At 59.3% G+C, this 23,858-nt stretch overlaps 1 protein-coding gene and 1 long non-coding RNA gene across 2 annotated transcripts in view; one reads left to right on the top strand and one right to left on the bottom strand.

Moving 5' to 3' along the window:
• The window catches only part of LOC148056234 (uncharacterized), a 111,994-nt gene extending 91,209 nt beyond the window's left edge, over positions 1-20,785 (bottom strand). Inside the window, exon 1 of the long non-coding RNA XR_015703729.1 lies at positions 20,659-20,785. This is a non-coding gene — a long non-coding RNA (uncharacterized LOC148056234). The remainder of the gene's footprint in view (positions 1-20,658) is intronic.
• Positions 20,786-21,910: 1,125 nt separating this feature from the next.
• Positions 21,911-23,231, top strand: IER5L (immediate early response 5 like). Its single transcript, XM_087753207.1, has one exon. The coding sequence runs from the start codon at positions 22,225-22,227 to the stop codon at positions 23,206-23,208; it is 984 nt and encodes a 327-aa protein (XP_087609333.1). The 5' UTR covers positions 21,911-22,224; the 3' UTR covers positions 23,209-23,231.
• The last annotated feature ends 627 nt before the right edge of the window (positions 23,232-23,858 follow it).

Here is a 23,858-nt window from a genome sequence, read left to right as displayed (position 1 = left end):
GCTGAAGGACAAGGGAACCTTCTCCCTGCAAACGGGGCTCAGCCGTGCCTGTGGCACAGCCGGCACAGGCAAAGCTGTGGGCTGTGAACTCAAAAGGAGCCAGAAAACTTTCAGAAAGGTTTGCCACACAAGTGGCACCTTTCCCACAGGTCACATCCACGGCAGGCATGTCCAGCACCCCAAGCCAGTCAGCAGAAGCAGCAGGTCTGGAAACCATGCATCACCACACAAGAAAAGCACGCAGCCTGATACAAGAGCTCATGCACCAGCCTTTGCTGCTGACTCCTTAGCAAAGGCTTTTTGCTGGGTTTTCCACCCCCAACCTCCATCCCTTCCCGTGCTCAGGGACTCTGCTCCTCCCCAGCGCAGAAACTCCCCCAGTTCTTTCACAAAAGCAGCAGCTGCCGGCATCAGAGAGTCCCAGGATGTCCCTTCTCACTCCTGCATGGGATTTTGGGGTGACCAAAGGCTCTCTGACAGTCCCTCACAGCTCCTCTTGTCCAAGGACAGCATTCAGGATTTTGTCTGCATAGGGCTGGGAGGAGGCGCCTAACCAAGCCCTTGTGGAGCATCAGCCTGGGCAGAAACCTCGCCTCGATGCCTGGAACAGGCGGGCAGCGCAGGCAGGAGGGTCACAGTCCCCTCCCAGGAATGGCTCAGCACCATGCAGGGAGCAAAGGAGCACGATTCAGGCACAATTTCTGGCTGAGAAATGGCCTAAGCCTGCCCACGTCCGAGCTCTTCCGCGAGCTCAAATCACAGGGTTTCTGAAGCTCCTTCGCTCTAGGAGAAGCAAACAGCTGCAGCAAGCTGGATTTCTGACCACACTGCTGTAGGGTCTTCATTTCCCAAGAACTGCCTGTCTGCAGCTGAGAAATGCAGGCTGACCTTCCCCGCACGGCACCCAGCCTCGCCTGTGCAGAGCTGCCATCCCTCCCCAGCACCCTCCTGCCTCCACCCCCCCCAGGGCCAAACACGCTCATTTGCTTATGAAGAGCCTGAAGGTGCATCTAACAGCATAGGGGAGCAGCATCCAGGCTGCATCATTTTCTGCTCTTCTCTAGCTCTTCACTGAAGCACGAGAGCCTTCTCCTCTGCACCCCGCGCTGCTGAGCAGCCTCCACCTCCCCAGCTCGAGGAGAAGCCTTTCCTCTCCCTCCCTTTGCATTGGGTCTGCTGAGCAGCTCGGAAGCAGCCTGCATGAAAGGTACTGACAAAATAAAGTTGGATTGTACTGCATTATTGAAAAAGTGACCTCCAGTGGTCAATAAAGCCTTTGCCCACCGTTTCCAGGCAGCGGTGCCTGTTGTCAAGCTCTGCCTCGGTTCAGCAGGACAGCGGTTCGTCTCTCCCAGTCCCAGCTCCCACGGGTGGCTCATTAAAACTCAGAGTCTGAACTTTGGTAACGAGGAGCTCAAAGCACTTTAATGCACGGATGCAATCATGAATGCAAACAGGCTGCAGGCGAGAGAGCAGCGTAACAGCAGTCTGTTTCCCCCATCTCCATCCTTACAGCTACTGGCTCTAGGCGAAAGCACGGGGTCTGATAAGAGAAGTTGGCAGGAGGCACAGTTCTAGGACAAGGCATTTTTTGGTTTTACTGCAAACCCTCAGCCATGCTGTGTGGGGAGAGGGAGCGGGGGCTCAAGGGACACCATTCCCTGTGGCTCAGCAGTGCTGAGCTCAGCGTCTGGACCGGGAGGAGGCTGATGGACCCAGCGCAGGTAGCAGACAGGTTCCCCTCGAAGATGCCCTCCTCTGCGCCACTGCATTCCCACTCCTTTCACATTTGATTTCTACGAACAATTGCACAACCAGCTTCCTCCTTCCCTCCCCTACCCCAGCTGCAGAAGGCAGATCTGTCCCAGCCACGTGAGACATCGCTGCAGGAGGTTAACCCTGGCATGGAGGGGGAGCAGCCCACCAGCAGCACCCCTCTCCCAGGCACCCCATCCTCCACACCAGAGCCCGAAGCACAGCCTCGCCCAGGGAGAGCAGAGCTGGTTTCCCTTCACATCACACACCAGAAGGCATGGGTGCCCCGCTACGTGCACACACACGCAGCCCCACGCCGCTCGGAGGAACGCGCGCAGGAGACGGTGATGGCCCATTTGCAGGATCAGCAGTTCCTGCATACGCAGCAGCTCGCCAGCGAGCCCGGGTGCTCCCTCGCCTGTGGATCCAGTCCCCTCTTCCTTCCCCCTCTCCTTTCACAGCCTCAGCAAGGCAAGCAGCATCACCTCATGGTCCCCCAGGCACGAGGCCAGCTGGGAGCTCTAGGTGAGTGTTTTGGTTTTTTTACCCTTGTTGGGATTAGCTTCAGGTAGGGCCCAATGCAACGAGCTGAGCCTTCTCAGGACAGGCGAGGATGGAGAAGAACCCGCATTCCCCAGAGAAATGGAGGGAAGGCCCTAACGCAGCCCAGCTCTTAAGGATCCTGCTTCATTTCCAAGTGCCAGTGCCACCATAGTGAGGGATGCCTCCCTCCCTCCCTCCCACTTTGAAGAGGAGCACAGCAGCGGCCATCCCCTCCAGGTCCTACACCATCTTAGGACCAATGTTGCACAGGGAAGACATCCTCCCGCCTTGTCTGGGATCTGGGCCCAGGGAACAGCCCCAGCACCTTCACAAGCCAGGCCAGGCTGGAAAGAGCTCCCCACGCCTTGGCAGACGCTCGTGACGGAAGCTGAAGCCTTTGCAGCATCACCTCCCCTTCCCGCCAGAGAAATCTGTACAGGGCAGATAACAAGCTTCACAGACACGTTGCAGAGGGGGTCACCAGCCAGCAGGGTCTGGAAAACACGGGCAGTGAGGAGCAGGGGGAGAAGGGGCTAATTAACCATCTCCTTCCCCAAGGGGACTGGTTTAGACAGCATGAAAGATTAAAGGTCTCAAGGATGCAAGGGGAGGTGGAGGGGAAGAATCTCTTCCCATGCACAGACACAGATAGGCACCACCGAGCTCATAGGTACGGTCAAGACCAGGCTATGAGCCAGGGATATGATCTAGCGCACCAGGCAAGGAGATAACCAACAAAATGGTGTCCTCCTAAATTTAGCGCCACCGTACATATCATCTCCCAACCCTTCACCCCCACAGCCCACCCTCAGAGCTCTGCAAGGCTAATTTCCATCAAGGGCTGTCTTGGAAGAGACTCTTCCCATTTCAACTCATCTGCCAAGTGCAGGCAGCCTTCCCCAGATCAGCTCCCCTCATTCTGCAGCGTGCCAGCAGCACAGGCCGGGCTCCTCTCCACCTAAAGCAACGCACCCATGGCACAGAGACAGCAGTTGCCTACATACCACCTGCAAAGCAGCCTCCCCTCACGTGGAAATGTGCAAAGCATGGGTGTTTAACAGCAGGGTCCCAGCACATTTATTGTACCCTGTTGGTGGAACAGCCACCTCCCTTCATTATTCCACGGTTCACAGCCCTGGGATTGAGAACAAGGGCAAAGCTCGCCGTTCCCCTCTGGTAGGCGTCACAACAGCTCTCTCCTTCGGCTGTGCACTCACACGGCTCTTGCAGCAAGCAACTGGTACGCAGCATCCCTCCCATGAGGGTAGGAGCAAGGAGCTCCAGCTGAAATAGTGATTTCAAGTGCTGCTCTCCAGACCTCAGCATCTGGCACGGCTGCGGCACCAAGGGCAGGACACCTTCAGACGGAGCCAGGTGGTTGCTCTGTTCTGCAGCAGGTTGCCAGCTCCCAAAGGAGAAGTGGACCATGACATTCAGAGGGCCAAAACTGCAAGGCTGAAACCCCTCTTGCAACAAGAGGGCATGGTCTTGTGATGGCCATGCACGGCCAGGAAGAAGGGAACATGAAGGGACCCAAGCTTTTGGGGTGACAGTACAGCCAAGTGCCAGCTGCCTCCAAACTACAGAGCACCTCTCCTCCTGCCATGGATGGGTGGGCTCACCTCACCAAGTCGAGACCACCTAGATACAAAGCTTGGCACAGTCCTGACAACCACTGCAATGGCCGATGGCCCAGCCATTTGTCCTCCTGAGGAATAGAGGACATCAGCAGCTCCTTTCAGCTCCAGGAGCTGCAACTGTTCCCTGTGATACCCCAGAGCTTAACCTTATGGGGCGACCACAGAAAGGGCGGCTGTTTTGAGCTGCTGTGAGCTCCCACTGGGACACCTCACACCTTCTGGTCACAAATCCTCTCCTCCTCCACATGCTGCTGGCATCCGGCCCCTTCTCCTGGTAGAGTCCCTCGTGGCGAGAGCAGCTCTGGCAAGGGTACCTTCCCCTCCTGGCCCCCAGGATAGGGTAAAGGATGGTTATCAGGGACTGGAATTTCACTTTTTGCCTCTTTTCATGGTGCTGAAGGACAAGCCAGACCAAGCATCTCTCTGCATGGGTGCAGGTACTGCTCCAGGCTCCGGCGTGGCCCAGCAGATCCTCCATCACTGGCAGGACCCGTCTGGCCACACTCAGCCACAGAAAACATCCACTTCTCTCCAGAGACATGAAGACACGCCATACCCTAGGTGTGAGTCAAGCCTGGGTTTCGGGATGCCAAAGGCAGCATCTTCAACCCCCCAGAGGTTTGACTTCAAATCTAAAGCTGAGGCCGATGGCTGGGTAGAGGCAAGGGACAGGGTGGGATCCCTTCGCTGCCTGGTCTTCGCTTCGCTTGCAGGTCTCGTTTGGAGCTGCACCAGCACAACCCTCCACAAACAGGCATCACATCCAACCTTGGGTCCACCGCTCCATCCCTGGCAGATCGGGTCTATGAGGTGAATTTGGGTCCAAGTTACAGCTTTGCAGCTTCAAGCTTTAGAAGTTTTAATAATAATAAGTCATAGCCTCACATCTCAGATCAAGCTCCCTTTTGGATCATCCAAGACCCAGCCGGGAGTGCTAAACCAGACAGGCAGGACCAGAAAACGTTCCCATCCTACCTCTGCAAAGAGCCTCCACTCCACACCCTTCCAGTCTGCCCCTGGGGTATCCGTCTGACAGGCGGAGCAAAGCTTTGTTGTTTAAGGCAGCCTAATCCTGCAACCCTTACATCAGTGGGGCTGGATCCTGACCTTCTTGGTTCACTCAAGATTGATTCAAGGTTGGGCTCTTCTTGATTCACTCAAGGGTGGGATGCAGCTGGGAAGGGGGCGAACGACTGCAAGAGGCAAGAGAGGGGAGACAATCTGGGGCCACCACACACCCAGCAGCTGAGCACAAGCAGCGATAGCTCTTTCCTTTTCTCCGCTTCCCTCCTGCCTCTGCAAATGCCTCTCGGCTTCACCCGGTGAGGGAGGCTCAACCCAAAACCAGGCTGCAGCAGGGTTGTACCTGCATGTGTTGGTGAGTTAGAGCTGGCTGGACAGATAGACACGCACCAAGCCTTCCCCCACTGCCCCTTTTAACTTCTGCCTCCTTGACATATCCTCACCAGCAGTTTAAAGAGGGCTTTTTTTTCTTATTTTCGCCACTCTCTTTTTTTCTTTTCTGCTCTTTTTTGTCTTCAGTCTTCCTAGTGGGTGGGGAAAATCCCGGGTGTCAAACTTCAAAAGGGAAGCCTGAGTTCACATCGCATTCATGTCCGAGGCGCTGCCTAACCACAGGCTCCTGCCCGCACCCACACCCGGGGCCGGCAGATGCTCGCGCGAGGCCCGACAAGTCGGGCACTTGCAAAGGATGCAACAACGCTGCTGCCTCCCCTCCCGGCAGCCCTGTTTGGCTGGGGACATCCATTTGTCCGTCCATGGCTTGGTGCACTGGGTAAGCCAGAGATAAAAGGAGGGTTTGGATGCGAAGCCCTGCTCAGGAGGGTTGCAGGGCCGGGATTCAGCCCCCTGGCAACAAGCCCACCCCAAAAGCAGAGCTCCTGGAAATCAGCTCTGCAGGAAGGAGAGAGAAACCCTTCCCTTCTCCTCCCTGCTTAGCATCACATCCCTGACAGCAGCTTTGTGGCACAACGCAGCCCTGCCACACGCCCCATGAGACATCTCGGTGGCACAGTACAGCCCTAGGATGCTTCACAGCAAATATTTTGCTTTGTGCATTTGAATTTCACTCTTGGTCTGGCTGATTTTTGCTAAAGACTGTGCCCAGCCGAACAGAGTAGCCGGACCAAGGAAGAAGCAGAGCACAGACCAGCACAGAGGCACAACATGTGCTCCGTGCTGTACAGCCAAAAACCAGGAGGCACGAGGAGGCAGCCTGTCTTCTGCAAGGGCTTTGCTGGGGATGTACAAAGCCATCCGCACCAAACCTGCTGTGCTGTGCAGAGCTCGGGTGCTCTCTGCACACTGCGGAGCCAACGTGGGGAAACAGAGCCGCCAACCTCAGCCTCGCATTGTTCCCACCTACAGAAGCCCTGGTCCACGCAAGCCACCTCCTTCACATCTCCTGGTTTCCAGATTAACAGAGCAGGGCAGTTTGGACCTGGTGCTTTCATAACAAACCTATTTTCTTTCCCCCAGTCACCTGCAACAAAGAAAACCAGGCACACAGACAGTCGAAGGAGATGTAGCATCTATTTGATTTTCTATTGTACTCCTGAATAGTAAGTTAAAGCCTATTCACAGCTGATTTGGTTCTGTTTTCGGTGGCATTTGAGACCCTCAGGCTTCATGGGGAGACTAGCTCTCCTGCAGAAGAGCTGGCAGGAGCCAGCCTTGCAGAGTTAGGAGCCAGGTCGGTCCTGGGAGGTGAGGCGAGAAACCCCACACAGAGAGAAAAAGGGGGATGCTTGGAGCAGGAGAGCCCAGAGCCTACACCAGGAGCCCCACAGTTAGAGATTGGAAACAGCTTCGCTCCCTGCCAGGAGCATAGAGAAGCATCAGAGTGGCATTTTGTTGAAAGGGGATGAGCAGGGGCGTGGGAGGATGTGTTGATGCTCCCTCCCCGGAGGAAAGGGCACAGGTTTTCAGTGAGAAAAAGCTGTCCTGGCTTGGTAGCTGCACCAGGGAGGACGTGGAGCACTGGACGGGCAGCACTGCAGCCTCCTCTGATGCTCAGGGATATATCAGGGCAGCTCTGACACCCAGGTCAACCCTCAGCATCTCTGGCAGTTCACCTCTGCCAGCCATCATCTTGCAAGTATACACTCCATGATTTTAATCCCACTCTCCCCATTGGACACCCGGTGTGTTTGGATGCAGTGTCCTGAGCCATGGCAGCAAGCGTTGCCTGGGAGTGGGTTCTTACCCCACCTGCACCGCCAGGCACACAGGCTCTTGAGCATCCGTACAGAGCATCGGACCAGATATCAGGATATATGGGACAGCAGCCTACTAAGAGCCTCAAATAACGATTCCTGAATACAGCGAAGGTAACGCAGTGGGGGGACACATATCCACCGCAGATGCCTGCTCTCAAAATACCTCCTGCAGGTTTGGCTCCAGCAAGGTGCTCAACTCCACCAGCTCACAGAGCCAGCCAGGAGCTGAGAAAGTCAGTCACGCTTTTCCATGCAGGCCACGATGCCCAGCAAATATTCAGCCTGTGTCTACCCTGGTGAAAAGCCTTTTTTGATTGCATTTGCCCTCTGCTCCCCTTCCAGGTAAGCTGGTACCCCAGAGCACCCAAACGTGCAGATGTGGGAAGGATGCTTTGAGCAGCACCCTGTTGGAATGGAAGAAGCCACTGCTCCAGGATTGCTGAAACAAACCCTGATTTTAAGAAAGGGCTCAAACATCCTGGAGTTGTGGGTGGGCTTGAGAGAAGGGACACCTTGCAGTGAGGTAGCCAAATAGCAGCACCCGCATTTCTCACCGTGAGCCCTTCCCAAGGAGCAGCAGTGCAGCAGGTCACCAGCATCTCCCCAGGGCTGCCCCCCAGCAAACTCTTCAGCCCCCCAGTGCCCCTCCAAAGGGGTTTCCACTGCAGGACTCAGGCAGAAGGCCAGGAGCCGAGGGAAGGGGGCTGCCGTTCCTCCAGACTGCGAGCCAAGGGGGACGCACGTGACTAGGTGTTGGCTTGGATTTCCAAGCCCTACGACAGCACCAGCTGCTCCTGCCCATCCCTCTCCCCCCAAAGAGGCCCACAGATCGGGTTTCCCGGGCCAATACGTCCAGGTGAGCCCCCACAGACCTGGCTGACATCTCCTTCTCTGCAGCCATTCCACAGAGACGTCGGACCAGCCCTTTGGCAGGTGAGCACCAGAGCATCCCCGTGGGCTCCAGCCGACACATCGGCGAGGGAAGCCAGCGCGTCTCACCTCCCATGAGCCCACGGGATGCAAGCACCGCGCTGGGCAGGGACTCGCCCCGGCAGAAACCAGATCTGGGCTGTTCCAGAACCAAAAATAACCTGCCAGCTGCCCGGGAAGAGAGGAGAGCCAAGCGTGCACAGATCACGCACATGTCAGGAGGGAAGTCATCTGCACCCATCTTCAGGGATAACGGGGGGAAGCATGGTTTTCGGTGCAATTCAATGGATAACAGCAGAGCAGTGGCATAAAACAGCCTCCAGGCCTTTTTGGGCAGCAAAGGAGCAGACGGCTGATACCCTCAGGGCCCTGTCCTCCATCTGGGGAGGAGCTGCTGTGCCTGGGAGCCGCCGAGAGCCCCGGTGCAGCTGTACTGAGGAGCAGGGACCCCTGCTCGGTCCCTCCTCTCCTCCCCCAAGAGGCAGCAGCAGCCAGAGCAGCTGGGAGCCCGGAGAACTCGCAAACCCGTGCTGGGTGGGAGGGCGTTCTCCCACCCCCAGTCGCTCCAGTAGCAATTACCCAGAAATAATCTCCCAGCCTGAGCAAGCTGGAGAAGCAGGAAAGAAAATCCAGATGTGCAAACGAGAGAAAGGAGGCACCAGGGTCTGCTCACATCTCGTGTCAGCCTCCTGCCAAAGGCTCTTGGTGCAGCCACACCTTGTGTTTCTGAGGAGCAGCAAGAGCCCTGATCCTCGCAGCTTTCGGGGAGAAGAGAGAGCTTTTTGTGCCTTGGGTTAGCTGTGATGGCCACCCAGGGCTCGGGAGCAACAGGGGCGCAGAATCCAGAGCTGCCTTTGGGGTGAAGGCAGACAGTCAGACCCCGTAAACAACAGCCTTTTGGGCAGACACAAGGTTACCACGGCCCACACATGTCCCACCAACAAAGGAGCAGAAAATGAGACACTCGCACCAAAAACCTTCACACTACCAGCACTGGAAAGGTGCAGTCCCTTCTCCAGGGCTTTCTGGTGCTCTGTCAGTCAAGGACACTTTCCCCGGGAGATGTTCCCAAGCAAGGCCACAGATTTTCCATATCAGAAAAATCTGATTTTCCAATTTCCATAATTGCACACCAATCACAACCAGGACCGGGACATAGGGTTAGGCTGAGCAGGTAACATTTCTGCATCAACCCATACTTCAAGGAGTCATTTTTCCCTGATCTTTCCCAAATCTTCCAATTTTCTTGCTTCTTGCCACCACTGAGACACTCGCAAATGATGTGTTTCAGGACCTGCCACCTCAGAGCAGGTCAACACCTGCCCCAAAACCTGGGCAAGGAGTGGAAAGACCTGGTGCAAGTCACTCAGCACCCCAACTTCATCAGCCTCCCGAAGGCATCGGCATTGCTCATCTCCAAACAGTGTTCCCACAGCCCAAGGGAGGGCATTCACAGGGCAGACCTCGTGGAAAAGCTCTATCAAACAGGGCCGAGCCCTCGGCAGGTACAAGCTGACCTCAGAGAGCAGAGCCGCAGCAGAGCTGACCTCAAGGGGAAGGCAGGAGCGTTTCCAGCCAGACTTGGGAGGGGAGCTGGCAAGAGCAACGTGAGGGCGCAGCGTTGCAGGATGCCAGCGCTTGCATTCACTCATCACCTCCCAGGGTTGTGCACGGGACGGGAGCTGCTCCCGCTTTCCCCAAGCCAGCCTCCCTGGGCAGGAGAGGACAAGCAGGAGCTCAGTGCTCCTGGAGCCGCCGTCCTCCCTGCTCCGGTGGCAGGAGAAGAAAGCAGCATCAAACAAGTCTTGGGCTGTCGGCTTCCCAGCACCCTCAGCAGTGCCGCCCATGCCAGCACGGCGCTCCACCACCTCCTTCCCCCCTCGGCATCACTGTCTCTGCGGAGAGAGAAGGAGTGGCTCTGCTTCCCAGCCCAGGGGTAACAGCAGCTGGGGAAGGATGGAGCCAGTTCCTCCCCACTTCCCAGCCCTGGGTCACTGCTCCAGCTAGAGGGGAACATCATCTTCCTGCTGCCCCGGCTCCTGGTGCAACAAGGGCCAGGGAGAAAACCCCCACACGGGGCTGTCACTTCCCCAGGAGAGGCTCATCCATGCAGGGTGGAAGAGGAGGCTCCTGCCACAAGGTGAAACCAGGAGGCCCTGGTGCTTTCCAGCTCCATCATCAGCTCCCTGCGATGGTTTGGGTAGAGCTGCTCGGCCCAGGTCTCCCTGCCCCTCGCCGGAGGGGGCACTGGCCCAAATCCCACACCCAGACTCTGCTCACTATGCTTCATCAGGAGAGCCTCCATGCAGTTTTGCACCAGACTTTCTGGTTGCTATCAATAAGTCTTCTGGGCAGGAGGTTTTAGAGCCTGGCGCTGCTGGCTCTGCCCAACCAATCTTAGCAGCATGGGGAAAAAAGCTCAACTTTGCTCTCCAACATGGGTCCTCAAAGTATGCACTGGGGATTAAGACCGTGCTGTCCTGACCCTCAGCATCCCGAAGGGCTGAGTGGCAACTCAGACACACAAAGAAAGCAGAAGCTCCACATTGGTGCTCTGCACCATCTAAAAGCCTTTTATTTCATTTCACTTGCTCGCTCATTTCAAGCTAGCCGCCAATACCTTGGGAAACACAGGCTAGAGAGACTTAGGATTTATTTTTGAGAGCTTAACATCCATTATGCTCTTAAAAAATTTATGCCCTTAAGCATCTCCACAGTGGCTGCTGAACACCCATTAAAAAAGTTTCATCCATTGCTTAAGCCTGACAAGTCTCACCTTCGAGAGATACCCGTAAAGACCTGGCAAGACGCTCAGCTTGAGCCCTGGGCTCCTAAGACCTGACCGCAGCACTAACAGCCCTGGGAAAGACGTTATCCCCCCAAGAGAGTGAGACACCAGAGGTGAGGTTTATATCCCGGAGCAACCACTACGCGCTGACTTTGCTGCAGACAACTGTGGCAGGACAGCTTGATGTGTCAGTTGGAAATGCAATTAACTTCAATGTGCAAGGGGATAAGGGAAGAACCGAGGTTCCTATGGATGCAGTTGCTTGGCTCTTAATTCCTCTAGCAACACTAGCCTAGCGATGTTATCCACATTTCATTTCTACCCTTTCCAGAGCAGGAAAAGTTCCCGTCAGCCTTGGGAATGCCTGTGCACATGGGAAAGTCATGCAGTGTGCAAAGCAGCACTGCACCAGGAGCTGTTTGCAGCCAGCTTCACCTCCAGGACCCCTATCCCACAGCTCCTGCCACCTCCTCCAGCAGCTGCGTTTCACCCTTTGGGGCTTCTGCTCCAACATCAGAGCAGGAAGGGTCCAGGCTCAGTCTGGGTCCGAGCAGGACTGTGTCAGAAGCAATGAGCCCAGGGGACACAGAGGAGTGCTCATCCCAGCGGCCTCGGTGCAGCGCTCCTCCAAGGCACCTGCTGCAACACAGCCGTCATAACACGTTAGGCAGCCGTGAGGCTGCTGGTACAAAGCTCCCAAATGGCAGGCAAGGGATGAAAAAGCAAAAAAACCCAAGCAACAGAGGTAGGCAGGCCTGCAGGGGAGCTTTCCTGTGCTCTCCTCCACCCAACAGCTTCACCAGCTCCCCATGCAGCCCATGAACCCCCCCGCAAATGCTGTATCAGGGCTCACACAGCCTCACAGGCGGGTCCCCGCTGGGCCAGGCACGGCACACACACACCTACAGGAGCTGTTTGCAAGACAGCGAGTGTCAGCGTCACAGCACCGAGGACCACAGGCAGCAAGAGACAGGACCAAGGTCAGGCAGCGTAGCTGCAGGCTGAGCTGTGCAGCCCAGCCCACAGCACCCACCTCCTCACCAGGACCCTGAACAGCCCCCCGAGAGCAGCCAGACACAGCAGGAGGTGTTAGACTGACCCCCCACCCTCTCCCCTGCATCCAGGCAAGATGAATTTGTTTGCTCCTACACGATCGCCTCAGTTGACGCCTCGCTGTAACGGACGGACTGGTCACTCTGTGCTCCTGCACGCTGCTGTGGGCTGGCCACAGATGGGCAAGAACCCCCCCAGGCTTCTTGTTTCAGCATCCATGAGACAGCTGGCTGGCTGCACCCGCCGCACCAAAGCAGCATGGGCTCCCTGTGCCCCGGGCACCGCGGGCTCCTCACTGTATGCAGCAGCCGGCAGCTCGCCGCAGGCAGCCTCTCCCACTCCACTGCTTCCTTCTGCACAGAAAAGGAGCAGGCACAGACTCCACTGGAGCCCAGAAGGGTCTTCCTGCTGCCCTCGATGCGCCCAGGAGGTCACAGCCGCACAGGTTGTGATTCAGCATCCAACCACGAGTCCCTGCATGCAGGGCAACCGGGTCCTGGCACCTCAGGTCCCTCCACAGCCACAAGCTCTGATGGGCTTCAGCCCTTCCACTCCCACTGTGCCACACATGCACCAGGAGCTTTCCACAGCCCAAGGAAGAGTTCATCTGCTCTGGGTAAGAATTTCACTCAGGCAACCCCAAATCCAAGCAAGACCAGCAGCTCTGCCCGCTGCCAGCTGTGCTGAGCCAGGCACCGGGCTGGAAGCAGTATGGACACGAGCCTGAACTTGCAGCATGGACCAGCTGGAGCCCAGTTCCAGGCAGGATCAGGCATGCCCGATACTCTCTCGAACACCTGCACTCAAGAGGGGGAAAAAAAGAACAGAGTGCGGCCCCTTGGCAGGCAAGCACCCAGCCCCCAGGCTGCGAGGAAGCTGAGCTGCACCCAACAGCCCAGGAGAGGAAGGCTAGGCTGAGAGCACCGGGCTCAGCCCTGCCACCCAAGCCCTCCCCTTGCCTTCACACCAACAGCAACCCACAGGTGAACCACGGCGTGTGACCGCGGGCAGCACAGGCAGGCCTGGGCCATCTGCCCCAGAGCATCACCCAGCACCAGCCAGCTCAGCTGCCGCCTCCCTGCAGCGTCACAGCCCTCCCCGCCAGTTGAGTTTTGGTGGTTATTCCTGCTTTTCCAGTCAGCGAGGTTCCTGTGCCGTGCTCCAGCAGCCCCTCTGCAGTGCATTTGCCTGCCACAGGGATTTCATCCTCCTCCACCGAGGCTCAGAGGGGCACAGAGGCAAGGACTGCCAGGACAGGGCAGCAGGGACAAAGCAATTTGAGGCAGCCAGGTGCAGCCCACAGCTGGCCGGCTCTGCTGGGGCAGATATTTCAGATACCCACATCATGGTCCCAACGCAGGGTCACTCGCTCGCCTGCAGCTCCCACCCCATGCCCAAACCAGCCCCAGCTGCCCCACGGCGGGCAGGAGCTGCCAGGGGGCTGGATGCTTCGCTGTCATCTCCCTCCAGGTTTGCACAAGCTGTCTAGAGGTAGCTGCTGGCAAGGGGCCAGCCAAGCCGCGGTGGCTTTGATGTGGGTGTCTGCTGGGCACATGCCAGGGCAGGCCAGGGTGTTTGGCGGGAGGCACCGGGTGCCAGACTGAATTATGCCGTGGGGGAAAGAAATCTCCAGGTCACAGCTGTGCCACAGTGGCATGAGAAATCTGCCTCGCTGGCCATGCCGTCGCTGCTCCGCACTTTGCTCCAGAGCTCTTTAGCTGCGGGGCTCACAAGCAGGGATGTCTCCCCTGTGAGCAAACAGCCGCGGCACTGGTTTTCCCTGGCATGGAGAGCACCGGACGGTTTGGCACCCACCTCCCAGCAGCACCAGGTCCAGGGCGCAGAGCGCCAGGAGGAGGATGCTCTGGAGGGGATGCAGGACCAAAGGTGGTCCAGCATCGCACACACAGCCCTGCGGCGAGGCAGGCCCACCGCCGCCGTGCTGGGCTGCCAATGCCCAGGCACCGAAGGAGTTACTGAGCGCGGGAGGTGTCATTAATAACGAAGGCCACGCGAGTGATTTTTATCTTTAAAAAGCCCACAGCCCAGGTTGCGCGGCTCCACTAGGGAGCTCGCTCGGGCACAGCCACTGCTCCTTTAAGGTATTTAACAACAAAGTGGGTGAACAGGCTGGCTCCTCCCCGAGACTGTACATTCCCTCCGGGTCCCCCCGCCCCAGCCACGAGTGGCAGCGGGGACCCCCACGCCAGGCCCGGACTACCAGTCCCGGCATCCCCTGGGCACCCCCGGGGGTTTGCTCCGTGCCGGGGATTGTAGTCCTCCCGCTGCTGTCCATCCATCTGTCCATCCGTCCATCTCCATCCATCCATCCATCCACGGGGCATCGCAAGGCCATGCTCCTCCCCGGTTGCACTGGAAGGGCTCTGCTGCGGAAGGCTGCAGTTTCCATCGCAGGCAGGCAGCGATTAACCATTTCAGAGCCCCGCATCAGCTGGCAGCACTAATCGCATGCGTTTGGGGTCACTTTTAGCAAAGAAGGGGACCCCCGCTGTGCCTGGGGCTGGTAGCCCAGGCAGGTCCCGTGCACCATCCCCGCGTTCAGATCCCACCTGAGCCACAGATCCAACTTTAATACAGTTTTTGCCCTGACCACCCTCCCTGCAGGCTTGGCAAGCACAGGGAACAGGGAAGGATCTGCGGCTTTTGTTGCTCTTGATGTCAAGCATCGCCGCCAGGCACCGCAAGCCCCAGGAGGGTGGTCTCACTGGAGATGGACAATTCCTATTGCAGGAGTCACGCAAGGGCCCCCCATGCCAGACACTGCCGGTCACTACCTGCATGGCAAGACAGGCCCTGCTGTGCGCAGATTAGCATCTAGAAACCACGGGACAGGGTAGGTGGGAGAGGAAACAGAGGCAGAGAGACACAATCAGCCCTGCATCACTGGCACCTGGTCTCCATGCCCTCCCATCGCTGTACAACAGCTTGCTGCCCAGGCTCCTCCGAGAGCCCACTGGTCCCATCACCAGTAGGGAGCACGGCTGCAAATCCCACTCAGACCCCAGAAAGTCCCGTCCTGCTCCACCCAGGGCAGATGGGAAAGGGATCTGCAGGTAACATCCCTCATTTGTGCTGGAGACAGACCTTCCAGTTAGGGTAAGGACTGCGCTCCAGCACAGCCACATTTACAGCTATAAAACGGGGTCAGACCAAGCCCAGGGATCAATCCTTGGCTATGAGGCACTCTAGACTTCGGGATGTTTGACCTAGCAATTAAATAGGGTCGCTATCAGATACCACAGCCCAGCAAACAGCCCTGGCTGCCCAGGGCATCTCATCCCTCCTGGAAGTGATGCTCTAGGGTGGCAGCGGCGAGACCCCAAAGCGGCTCTGGAGACCCAGTTGCCACCAGCTGCCGGGGGAGCCCCCGGAACGGACCTGCTTTCTCCAAGGAGGAGGTGGTCACATCCACAGCCTCCAACAAAACCAACTCCAGGGACCTGGCGCCAAATGCAGCAAGCAACTTTGGAGCCCTTCTCTTGGTTTCTCCCCAGAAGGCGGGACCAAACACCAGCACGGAAAGGCAGCCTGACTGCTCAGCATGTAGCCAGACCGTGGGGACAAAAGCACATTGCCCAGCTGGGGACGGAGCTCAAAGCTGTCCTTTAGCCTGGTGTTCACCTCTCCACGGGCTCTAAGTGATATTTGTCCCCATCCCTAACCCAAGAGCCACCACAGGTCAAAGCATCCTCCCAGGAGTGACCCCACAAGCCATGGTCACAAGTCCCCTGGGTGAGGGACCTACCCTGACCCCCCTGCAGCCCCAGTCTCCAGCTCTGCCTAGATGAGAGCTAGTGCTGAGCACAGCTGGGTTTCATGGACAGGAGCACCCCAAATTTTCTAGCCCTTCGGCACAGCTCCCACACATCAACCAGGAAAGCACCCAGGCAGCTGAGCCCAGCTTGAAGCCATGCAGCCCTGCAGCCAGGCTGAGCTTCGGTGCCATCACCACTGCAAGCTGCAGGACTCAGATCACCTGCAAAGTCACTGCCAAGCAGGGCAGAGGCTGCGGGGACTTTGACCCCTGCAGCAGTTCAGAAACGCTCAGGGAGCCGTGAGGATGCCACTGACACAAGGCCCCCATGCAAGCCCCCAGGCAGCCACCACAGTGGCTGTGCCTGCCCTGCGCAGGCAGCAGAGGAGCTCCCGGGATCCCTCGTGCCCCCAGGAGGGCGAGCACCATGTCCATCAGGAAGCTGTGAGGAGCTCCCTGGGGTGGCAGGGTCCAGGGAAGCACCCAGTCCAAGGTGCAAAACACTAGGTCACTGGAAGGAGTGGATGCCAACTTCATCCCCTCTTCCCGAAAGAGCAGCTCCTAAGCTTGCCGCATCCAGTTTACCTCGCAGCTTTAGCATCCCACAATGGTTTTGCAGGAAATCCATGTCTTCCAAATGCCAGAAACAAGGAGACAAGGCACCAGCAGAGACCAGCACAGTAGGACAGGCTCACTAGAGACCTGGGGAAGCGCCTCTGCGAGAAGCTTTACAATGCTGCCGCTGTAGAGCATCACCCCAGTGGCTCTGGGTGCCAGGCAAGCCACCCAAATCACACCGAGACCAACTGGGATGCTGCAACCTCCCCACGAACACCCACAGCTCTGTTCACACCGTCAGCAGCTCATTCTCCCCCAGCTCTAGCAAGGAACAGATCTGCTACTGCAGACCGACCTGTGGGCACAGCAAGCCAGCAGCCAAAGCATGCATGGGCTAAAAAACATCGGCGCAGGCAGAGGCCCCCTTTCTCCTTTGGGTCACGTCACCAGCTGGCCAACACAGCCAGCATTTGCGGGCTCACAGCAGGATAAGCTGAGCCCACTGTGGAAGCGATCAGCAACAAGATCCTGGTAGGAATCACCTCCTCAGTTCTACCCTCCCAGGATTAGTCAAAGCAAGTCATGCAATTCCCGGCCAAGGGGACCTCCCAACACTTTGGTAGGAGCGCAGGGAGCACTGGGAGTGTTTGTAAGCACCACCTTGGGCACAGGGACGGGTTAGGCTGTGCTTGGCCACGCAGCAGTGAGAGGCCACGAAGCAATGGCAGGGAAGCTTACAGGTTGCACCCATACCCTGCACAGCAGTGCTCAGGGTACAAGAAATGTAGGAAACAAGCCAGTGAAGTTAGGCAGGAACAGACCAGATCAAAGGACTGAGCGCTTCATCCATGCCCCGTGCCACGGTGGTGCTTGGGAGGCATTATACAGCTCCCCAGCTAAAAGCAAGGAGGAACAATAATTAAATGGATGATTTCTTGATATGGTTTTGTTCCTATTTTCTCCAGGGTTTTATACAAAGCATTTGACTGTGGTACCAGAGCTGTGAGAAAGAACTAACAGCTGCAGCAGCGGGGTGACAGCCTTACCCACCTCATGCTCAATCAGTACAGATGGATATGCTGCTCCGAGGGCTGACAGCTTCTGGAGCTGACATGCCCCGTCCCCCACTCGCTGCGGCAGACCCCGTGGGTCTGTGCTACAGGTCCCCCAAGCTGGGGAGCAGCTCGGGGGTCCAGGCAACATTGCGCCTGCCCGGCACAGGGGAGGGGGTGGCAGAGGCCAGCCCTGCTCCCAGAGCTCAGCCTGAAAACCTTGTTCTGGCTTGTTTTCCCACTAGCTTTGGATGCCTGACTTGTAATAAGTGAGCCTGAAAAGCAGGCTCCTTTTCAGACATGCCAGGCACCCACAGCTCCAACTTGCAGACGCATCTCCAGGGAGTCAAGTTCCAGGTGCACCCAAAAAAAACTCGTGTTTCAGCCAATACCCGAATGCCTCCGCTTCCTTGTCTGAGAAAAGCTGGGTAATGCCCAGGCCCAGGACTCTGAGGCTCAAGGGGAAATTGCTCTATAGCAGCCAGTCTAATTGCACTGAAATTACGAGATCAAGCAGTAAATTCATGTCTGTGTTCATTGCTCTGGGTGGCAAGGCCGCATCAGCAAGCGCCTGATCTCCAATCGCTGCAACTTCACGTTTCATTGGAAAGGGAAGGAGGGGGTTAATGAAGGAGAGTATTGCCAGTTGGAAGTGCTACCTAAAAAGGGTTTCTCCTACTAGCTGAAGCAAAATGGTTTCTCTTGCCAGCTTGTTTACTCTGCAGCTGAGAGCAGCGGACCGCCAGGTTTTGCTGCTGGAGCCCGCTGCAGGATCGACGGCTGCGAGACCGTCCCTGGCACCAGGACGTCAGCAGGGCTGGAGGGACTGCAGTACAGCTGCGCCGTCCCCAGCCCAGGGCCAGCCCCACGGCACCCGCACCGCAGCCCTGTCCCCAGGACCGGCAGCATGTATGAAGGGAAACGTGCAGCTACAACCAGCAAATCCTGGGCCCATCCTCCTTTCCTTTGGGGAAATAATGGTACTCGCCATTTAATGGTCAGTTAAAAGCTGCAATTACATTTAACCGAGATGGTTTCAGACCAAACGTCTCCTCCAGCAGTAGGGTCCTTAGGGCCCTTTCCCATGGGAAGGGCACACAAACCCCAGTGGAGACCAGGGAATAGGGATGCTGGACAGGGCACCGAGATTTTCCTGGGAAAGGCAAGCACCAAACAAACCCATCCTGCCCCAGCTTGCTGCTGCAGAGCCAGAAAATGGACAGGACTTGTTATCCTCTTTTAGAAATGCAGAGCTTCCAGTCATGTGCCAAGACAGGTATCAGCCAGATTCCTGTCTCCAGGAGATTTCGGAGTCCACAGGCCAAACCGAAGCAGCGCAGCTTTCGCAGCGCGCAGACCATCCCGGCTCCAGAATTAAAGCCACCGTGTCTGCAAACAGAACACTTGCACCCGCCAGGAGAGCCAGCCGGGGAGGAGAGGCAGCCTGCAGCCGCTGCCAGCCTCGCCAGCCGCAACGCAGTGCCCAGCAGTCAGCAAGAGGATCAGGCCCATGTTTTATAGCCTTTATATTAATTACCCAGAGTCTAAATAAGGTTAAAGTTTTAATTCCATCTTCATCTCCTAGAGGCTCCTGCTGTGCTCTTGGGTTTTCCTGGTGCCACGAAGCTTCTCAGGCAGCTACAGCAGAGGGCACTTCTCTGACAGCCAGAGACGGCAGCATCTCCTGCATCAGGGTTGCCCCACGGTGCCCAAACGGCCCCAAGGATGCACCACCCTCTGCAAGGCCCTCTGCACCTCCATAAACCCGGCACTGCTGCAGGCAGGGCCCTGCAAAGTCCACCTGACCCTTCGGTTAAAGCCACTACCTGAGGCCAGCGGGGCCACGCGATGATTAAAGAGCAGAGGGATGGTGCTGGGCAGCGTCCTGAGGCCACGCTGCAAGTCCGAGCTGAGGCAGGATGGAGAGCAGGAGCTTGAGGCAGAGGATGTTTGCCAGGGCGATGCTTTGCGGCTGGCACTGTCCGTGCTACCCAAGCCACCCCGTAGCAGACGGCCAACAGGCAATCCAAGCTCTTAGCCTGGACCACCTAGGCTGGAGTTTTACAGCTGGAGATGGGCCAGAGAGCAGCAAATACCAGATGAGCAAGAGAGGCAATGGCTGCCTGCACTGGCTGGGTGGAAGATGGGGCACAGGCTGGCAGCAGCAGCGCTGGCTGCCCTGGTTCCCTGGTGCCCAGGAGGCCACAGAAAACTCTGCAGAGCTGCAGCTGGGGCTCAGTCTGTGAGCACCAACACCCCACGAGGGCAGAGCCTTTGATCTCGCCGAGCAGGAGTAAGGCCTGGCTCCAGCCACCAAAGCACCCAAAGCTCAGCACCAGTCTGTGCAATGTGCCCCAAACCCCAGCCCTGCTGCACCCCATATTATCTATGCAGACCAACTCTGGGTATCAGCCCCCAGATCTCCAGCTGCCGTGCAGCCACAGCCTTGGAAAAGCCGACCCGCAGCCAGGAAGGGTTGCAAGGAAGAGACTGGCAGAGGAGAGGAAGGAGACAGCACAATCCCCCCACCTCAGATGCTGCCCATACCCACCCCCTTGAGCTACAGCCACCCTCTGGACAGATTGTGATTAGTTTCCACATTATGGACAAGGAAAGCGGGTCAAGAGCATCCTACAAGAGCTTGGGAACGCGCAGAGTGTCATTCACCCCGGTTTGCATGGCTGAGGGCAGATTGTGGAGAAGGTTGCTCCACAAGCAAGATTGCACAAGCAAGGAGGACTTAGCCAGCTGCCACTCAGGGGGCAACGAGCTGCCCCAGCCCAGCTGCTGTCCCAAGGGCCCTTCCACAGGGAGAAAATCCTCTGTGGCGCTGGGCCTGCTCCCATTCCCATGGGTGAGCTGAGCCAGCAGAGTCCAGTCAGGCCGGGAAGCAAGCAAAGCCCCCAGCCCTCCGAGCGTGCCCCCACAGCCCCAGGCTTTGCACAGTGCCCCCAGAGCTGATGAGCCCAGAGACCACCTTGCACAACTGCCCCTCCGGCAGCAGCGAGGGCTCCAGAGGCTTGCTATCCAGTGGGCTCTCCACAACTTGCAGACACAAGGCTGCCCATAATCACTACTAAGGTATGCACGCCACCGCGTCCCCCATAAGCGGGCACCCAGCATGGGGAACCTCCACAGTCAGTGGGGGAACCCCCTCCTCTCTCCCTTGCCTTCCGCTTCCTACAGAAGATGCTGTTTCAGAAGCAGCTCTGCAGCTCCTGTTGTCCCTCCCAGGCTCCCCAGCTCACAGCCCCTTCTCCCACCAAGGCACAGCAGCCCCCTTCCCCAAGACTCCCACAGCTGCGCACCCAACCCCAGCTCTTACCTGCTGGCCAAGGCTTGCTCCTCTGTGGTGGCACCGGCTTCCCCAGTTCCTGCTGCTCCCCAGGCGGATGGCTGGGTCCCTCGGTGGCCAGGTCCTTCGAGCAGCCAGCATTGGGGGCAGCCCCGAGCCCCTGCACCCCTCGAGCATCCCTAACCCCACGCACCCCCCAAGGGCCTGCCCAGACCTGCCTCCCCCTCATATGCACCCTGTGAGGGGGCACCCTTTGGAGCAGATTTAAAACACCTGTGTGCAGCAAGGTGGGGTGGGAGCCCTTAATTAGCAACAACCCGTGCATGGTCCTACTCCCACTTTGGGGGAAAAACTGGTGTGATTGGGGCACTTTCTGAGCAGCGACTGATGCACAGTCCTGCTCCCAGCTGGGGGGGAAACATCTGATTCCTCTCCGCGAATTGCGGGGTGCAGGTGAGTGCTGGCAAGGCGGGAGAAGGGGGTGTCCCTGCCGGGGGGCTGCTCGCTGCGGGGCCACGGGGGGAGCCAGCAGCGCTGCGGTGCCGCCGGCCCTTCGTAACCTTTAGCGCCGCGGGGCTGGGGCAGCCCGGGGTCCGCGGAGGGGGGCGAGGGGCTGCGTCCAGCCCGGAGCGGGGCTCAGCCCTCCGGCACGGCCGGGGAGGGGGCTGCCGGCGCCACCAAGGGTGGCGGGGGTCGGCAGAGCCCCCGGGGGTGTCACTGTGGGAGCGGGGCGGGGGGCGCGGGGCCCCCGGGGAGCGGGGCGGGGCGGCCCGGGCAGGGTCCCCGGGGAGCGCCCCCGCCCTCACGGGCTGCTCGGGGCCGCCCACCGGGGCGGGAGCCGCCCCCCGCTCACCTGTGCGAGGGGAGCGGCGCACGGAGGCGGCGCCCCGGCCCCGCCGCCGCTCCGGCGGGGTACCCGCTGCCGGGCACCGCCCGCCGCCCCCCGCCCGAGCCCTCGCCGCTTCCCCGCCGCCCTCCCGGGCCGCGCCGCTCCTGTCAGCATTTGAACGGCGCCAGGGGCCCGCCTCACCCCTATTGGTCGCCGCGCCCGCCCGTCAGGCCGCCCGCCGCCTCCCCGTTGGCCGTGCGCCCCGGGGGGGCGGGGCGCGGCCGGCGCGGCGCTATAAAAGGCGGGGGCTGGGCGGGCGGGCGCTCAGTGCCGCTGCGCGACAGGTACTGGCCGGCGGGGGCGGGGGCGCGGGGGGCGGAGCGAGGGAGGGGGCGGGGCGGGCGCGCTCGCGCGGAGGGCGGGCGGGGGCGGCGCGCGGGGAGGGCGGGGGCGCGCGCGGCGCTGGCTGCACGCGCCGTCCCTGCACGGATCGCGGCGGCGGCAGCAGCAGCAGCGGGAGCCACCGGCGCGCACGGCGATGCCCGCTCTGCTCCCGCCGCTGGCCGCCCCCTGAAGCCGCCCCTCTCTATTTCCCCCCTCTCCAGCGACCTCAGGCTCTTTCCCCCCCCTTTCCCCTTCCCCCCCTTCTATTTCCTTCCCTCCCCCCCCCCGCCTCTTTATCCTCCCTTTTTTGCGACCCTCCGCACCCTCCCCGCTGCCGTGTGGATGCGGCCCGGGGTGCCTGGCTGCGCGGGTGGCGAGAGCAGATGCTGAGGGGCCGGAGGAGGATGGAGTGCACCCTCGATGCGCAGAGTTTGATCAGTATTTCCCTGCGGAAGATCCACAGCTCCCGCACGCAGCGAGGCGGCATCAAGCTCCACAAGAACCTGCTCGTTTCCTATGTGCTCCGCAACGCCCGGCAGCTCTACCTGAGCGAGCGCTACGCCGAGCTCTACCGCCGCCAGCAGCACTACCCCGACGGAGCCCCGCTGCTCGCCATGCCCGCCTGCCCGCCGCCCGCCGCCGCCGCCCCGCCGGAGCTGGCGGCTCTCCCGCTGCCCGCCGACACGCAGGACCGCGAGGCGCGGAGCTGCGCGGTAGCGCGGGGCGGTGCGGAGCTGCTGGAGGTGCCGGTGTGCGCGGCTCCACCGGAGCTGCAGCGAGCGCCTTGCAGAGACTCGTCCCCGGGCTTCTACCGGGCCGCCGGCAGCGCCGGTCCCGGTGGCGGCGCGGCCCCAGGGCTGCTCTACGCCGCCGGCTGTGACTTCGGGAGCGGCGGGGCACCGCACTGTAGCAGCCGCACCACGGTGCTGGATTTGGACACTCACGTCGTGACCACGGTGGAGAACGGGTACTTGCACCAGGACTGCTGCTCGCAGTGCCCCTGCTGCTGCCAGCCGGCACCGGGGCTCGCCTCCCCGCCGCCCACGCCGGGCACCAAGCGCAAGTATTACCCGGGGCAGGAGGAGGAAGAGGAGGGGGTGGAGGAAGGGGAGCCGGGGGGAGGCGGGGTGGCGGGCGGCCCCCCCTTCGCCCCGTGCACCAAACGCGCCCGTTTCGAGGAATACAGCGCCGAGCACCCCCAGGACTCTTCCAACATCTCCAACTTGATCTCCATCTTCGGCTCCGGTTTCACGGGGCTGGTGAGCCGGCAGCAGGCGGACTCGGAGCAGCCCCTCAACGGGCAGCTGTGCAGCAAGCAGGCGCTGGCGAGCCTGGGAGCCTGGACTCGGGCCATCGTCGCGTTTTAGAGAGGAGCGCGGGGGAGCAAAGTGGGGAGGGGGGGGGGGGGCTGCAAAACGGGGGTGCGATCCGAGGGACAGCGGCTCCGGAGGGGGGACCCTGAAACAAAGGCCGGGGGGTGGGGGGTGGGGGTGAGGGGGGCTGGGGGTGCCGAGGGGTGCGCAGGGGAGGTGGGAGGGCAGAGCCACGCTAGTGTTTTATAAATTGTACAATAAAGAAAAAAAAATCTAAGATCTTGGGACTTTATTTTTGCAGAGATTAAAGGAAAAAAAAAACAACAAAAACAACAACAACAAAAAATAAGCAAACAAGCGAAAACAAAACAAAAAAACCCCAAACCCAACAACGAAGCACCTATTTAAATAATCCTCTTTGTGTCCGCTCGGGGTCTCTTTGCGGCGGGTTCCCGGGGCCGGTGCTGGCGGCGGGGAAGCGCCACGTGAGGGCCGGGCCCCGGGACCCCTCCGCACCGGACCCCGCCGCACCGGCCCCGGCCCCGCGGCGGGGAGCGCCCGGGCTGCACCGGCGGGGCCCCTGCGCCCCCGGCCTGGCCGGTGCTGGGGGGCGGGGAGGGGGCAGCAGCCGCTGCCCGCTGGCTTTTGTGCGTTTCCTTTATATATTTAAAAAAAAAAATTAAAAAAAAAAGGCAGAAATGAAA

This window comes from Nipponia nippon, unplaced genomic scaffold (genome assembly GCF_047370975.1).
Source record: "Nipponia nippon isolate SJK-2023a ecotype South Korea unplaced genomic scaffold, ASM4737097v1 scaffold_16, whole genome shotgun sequence".
Taxonomy (NCBI): Eukaryota; Metazoa; Chordata; class Aves; order Pelecaniformes; family Threskiornithidae; genus Nipponia; species Nipponia nippon.
The sequence above is the reverse complement of the archived record's forward strand: the minus strand, read 5'-3'. Positions and strand labels throughout refer to the sequence as shown.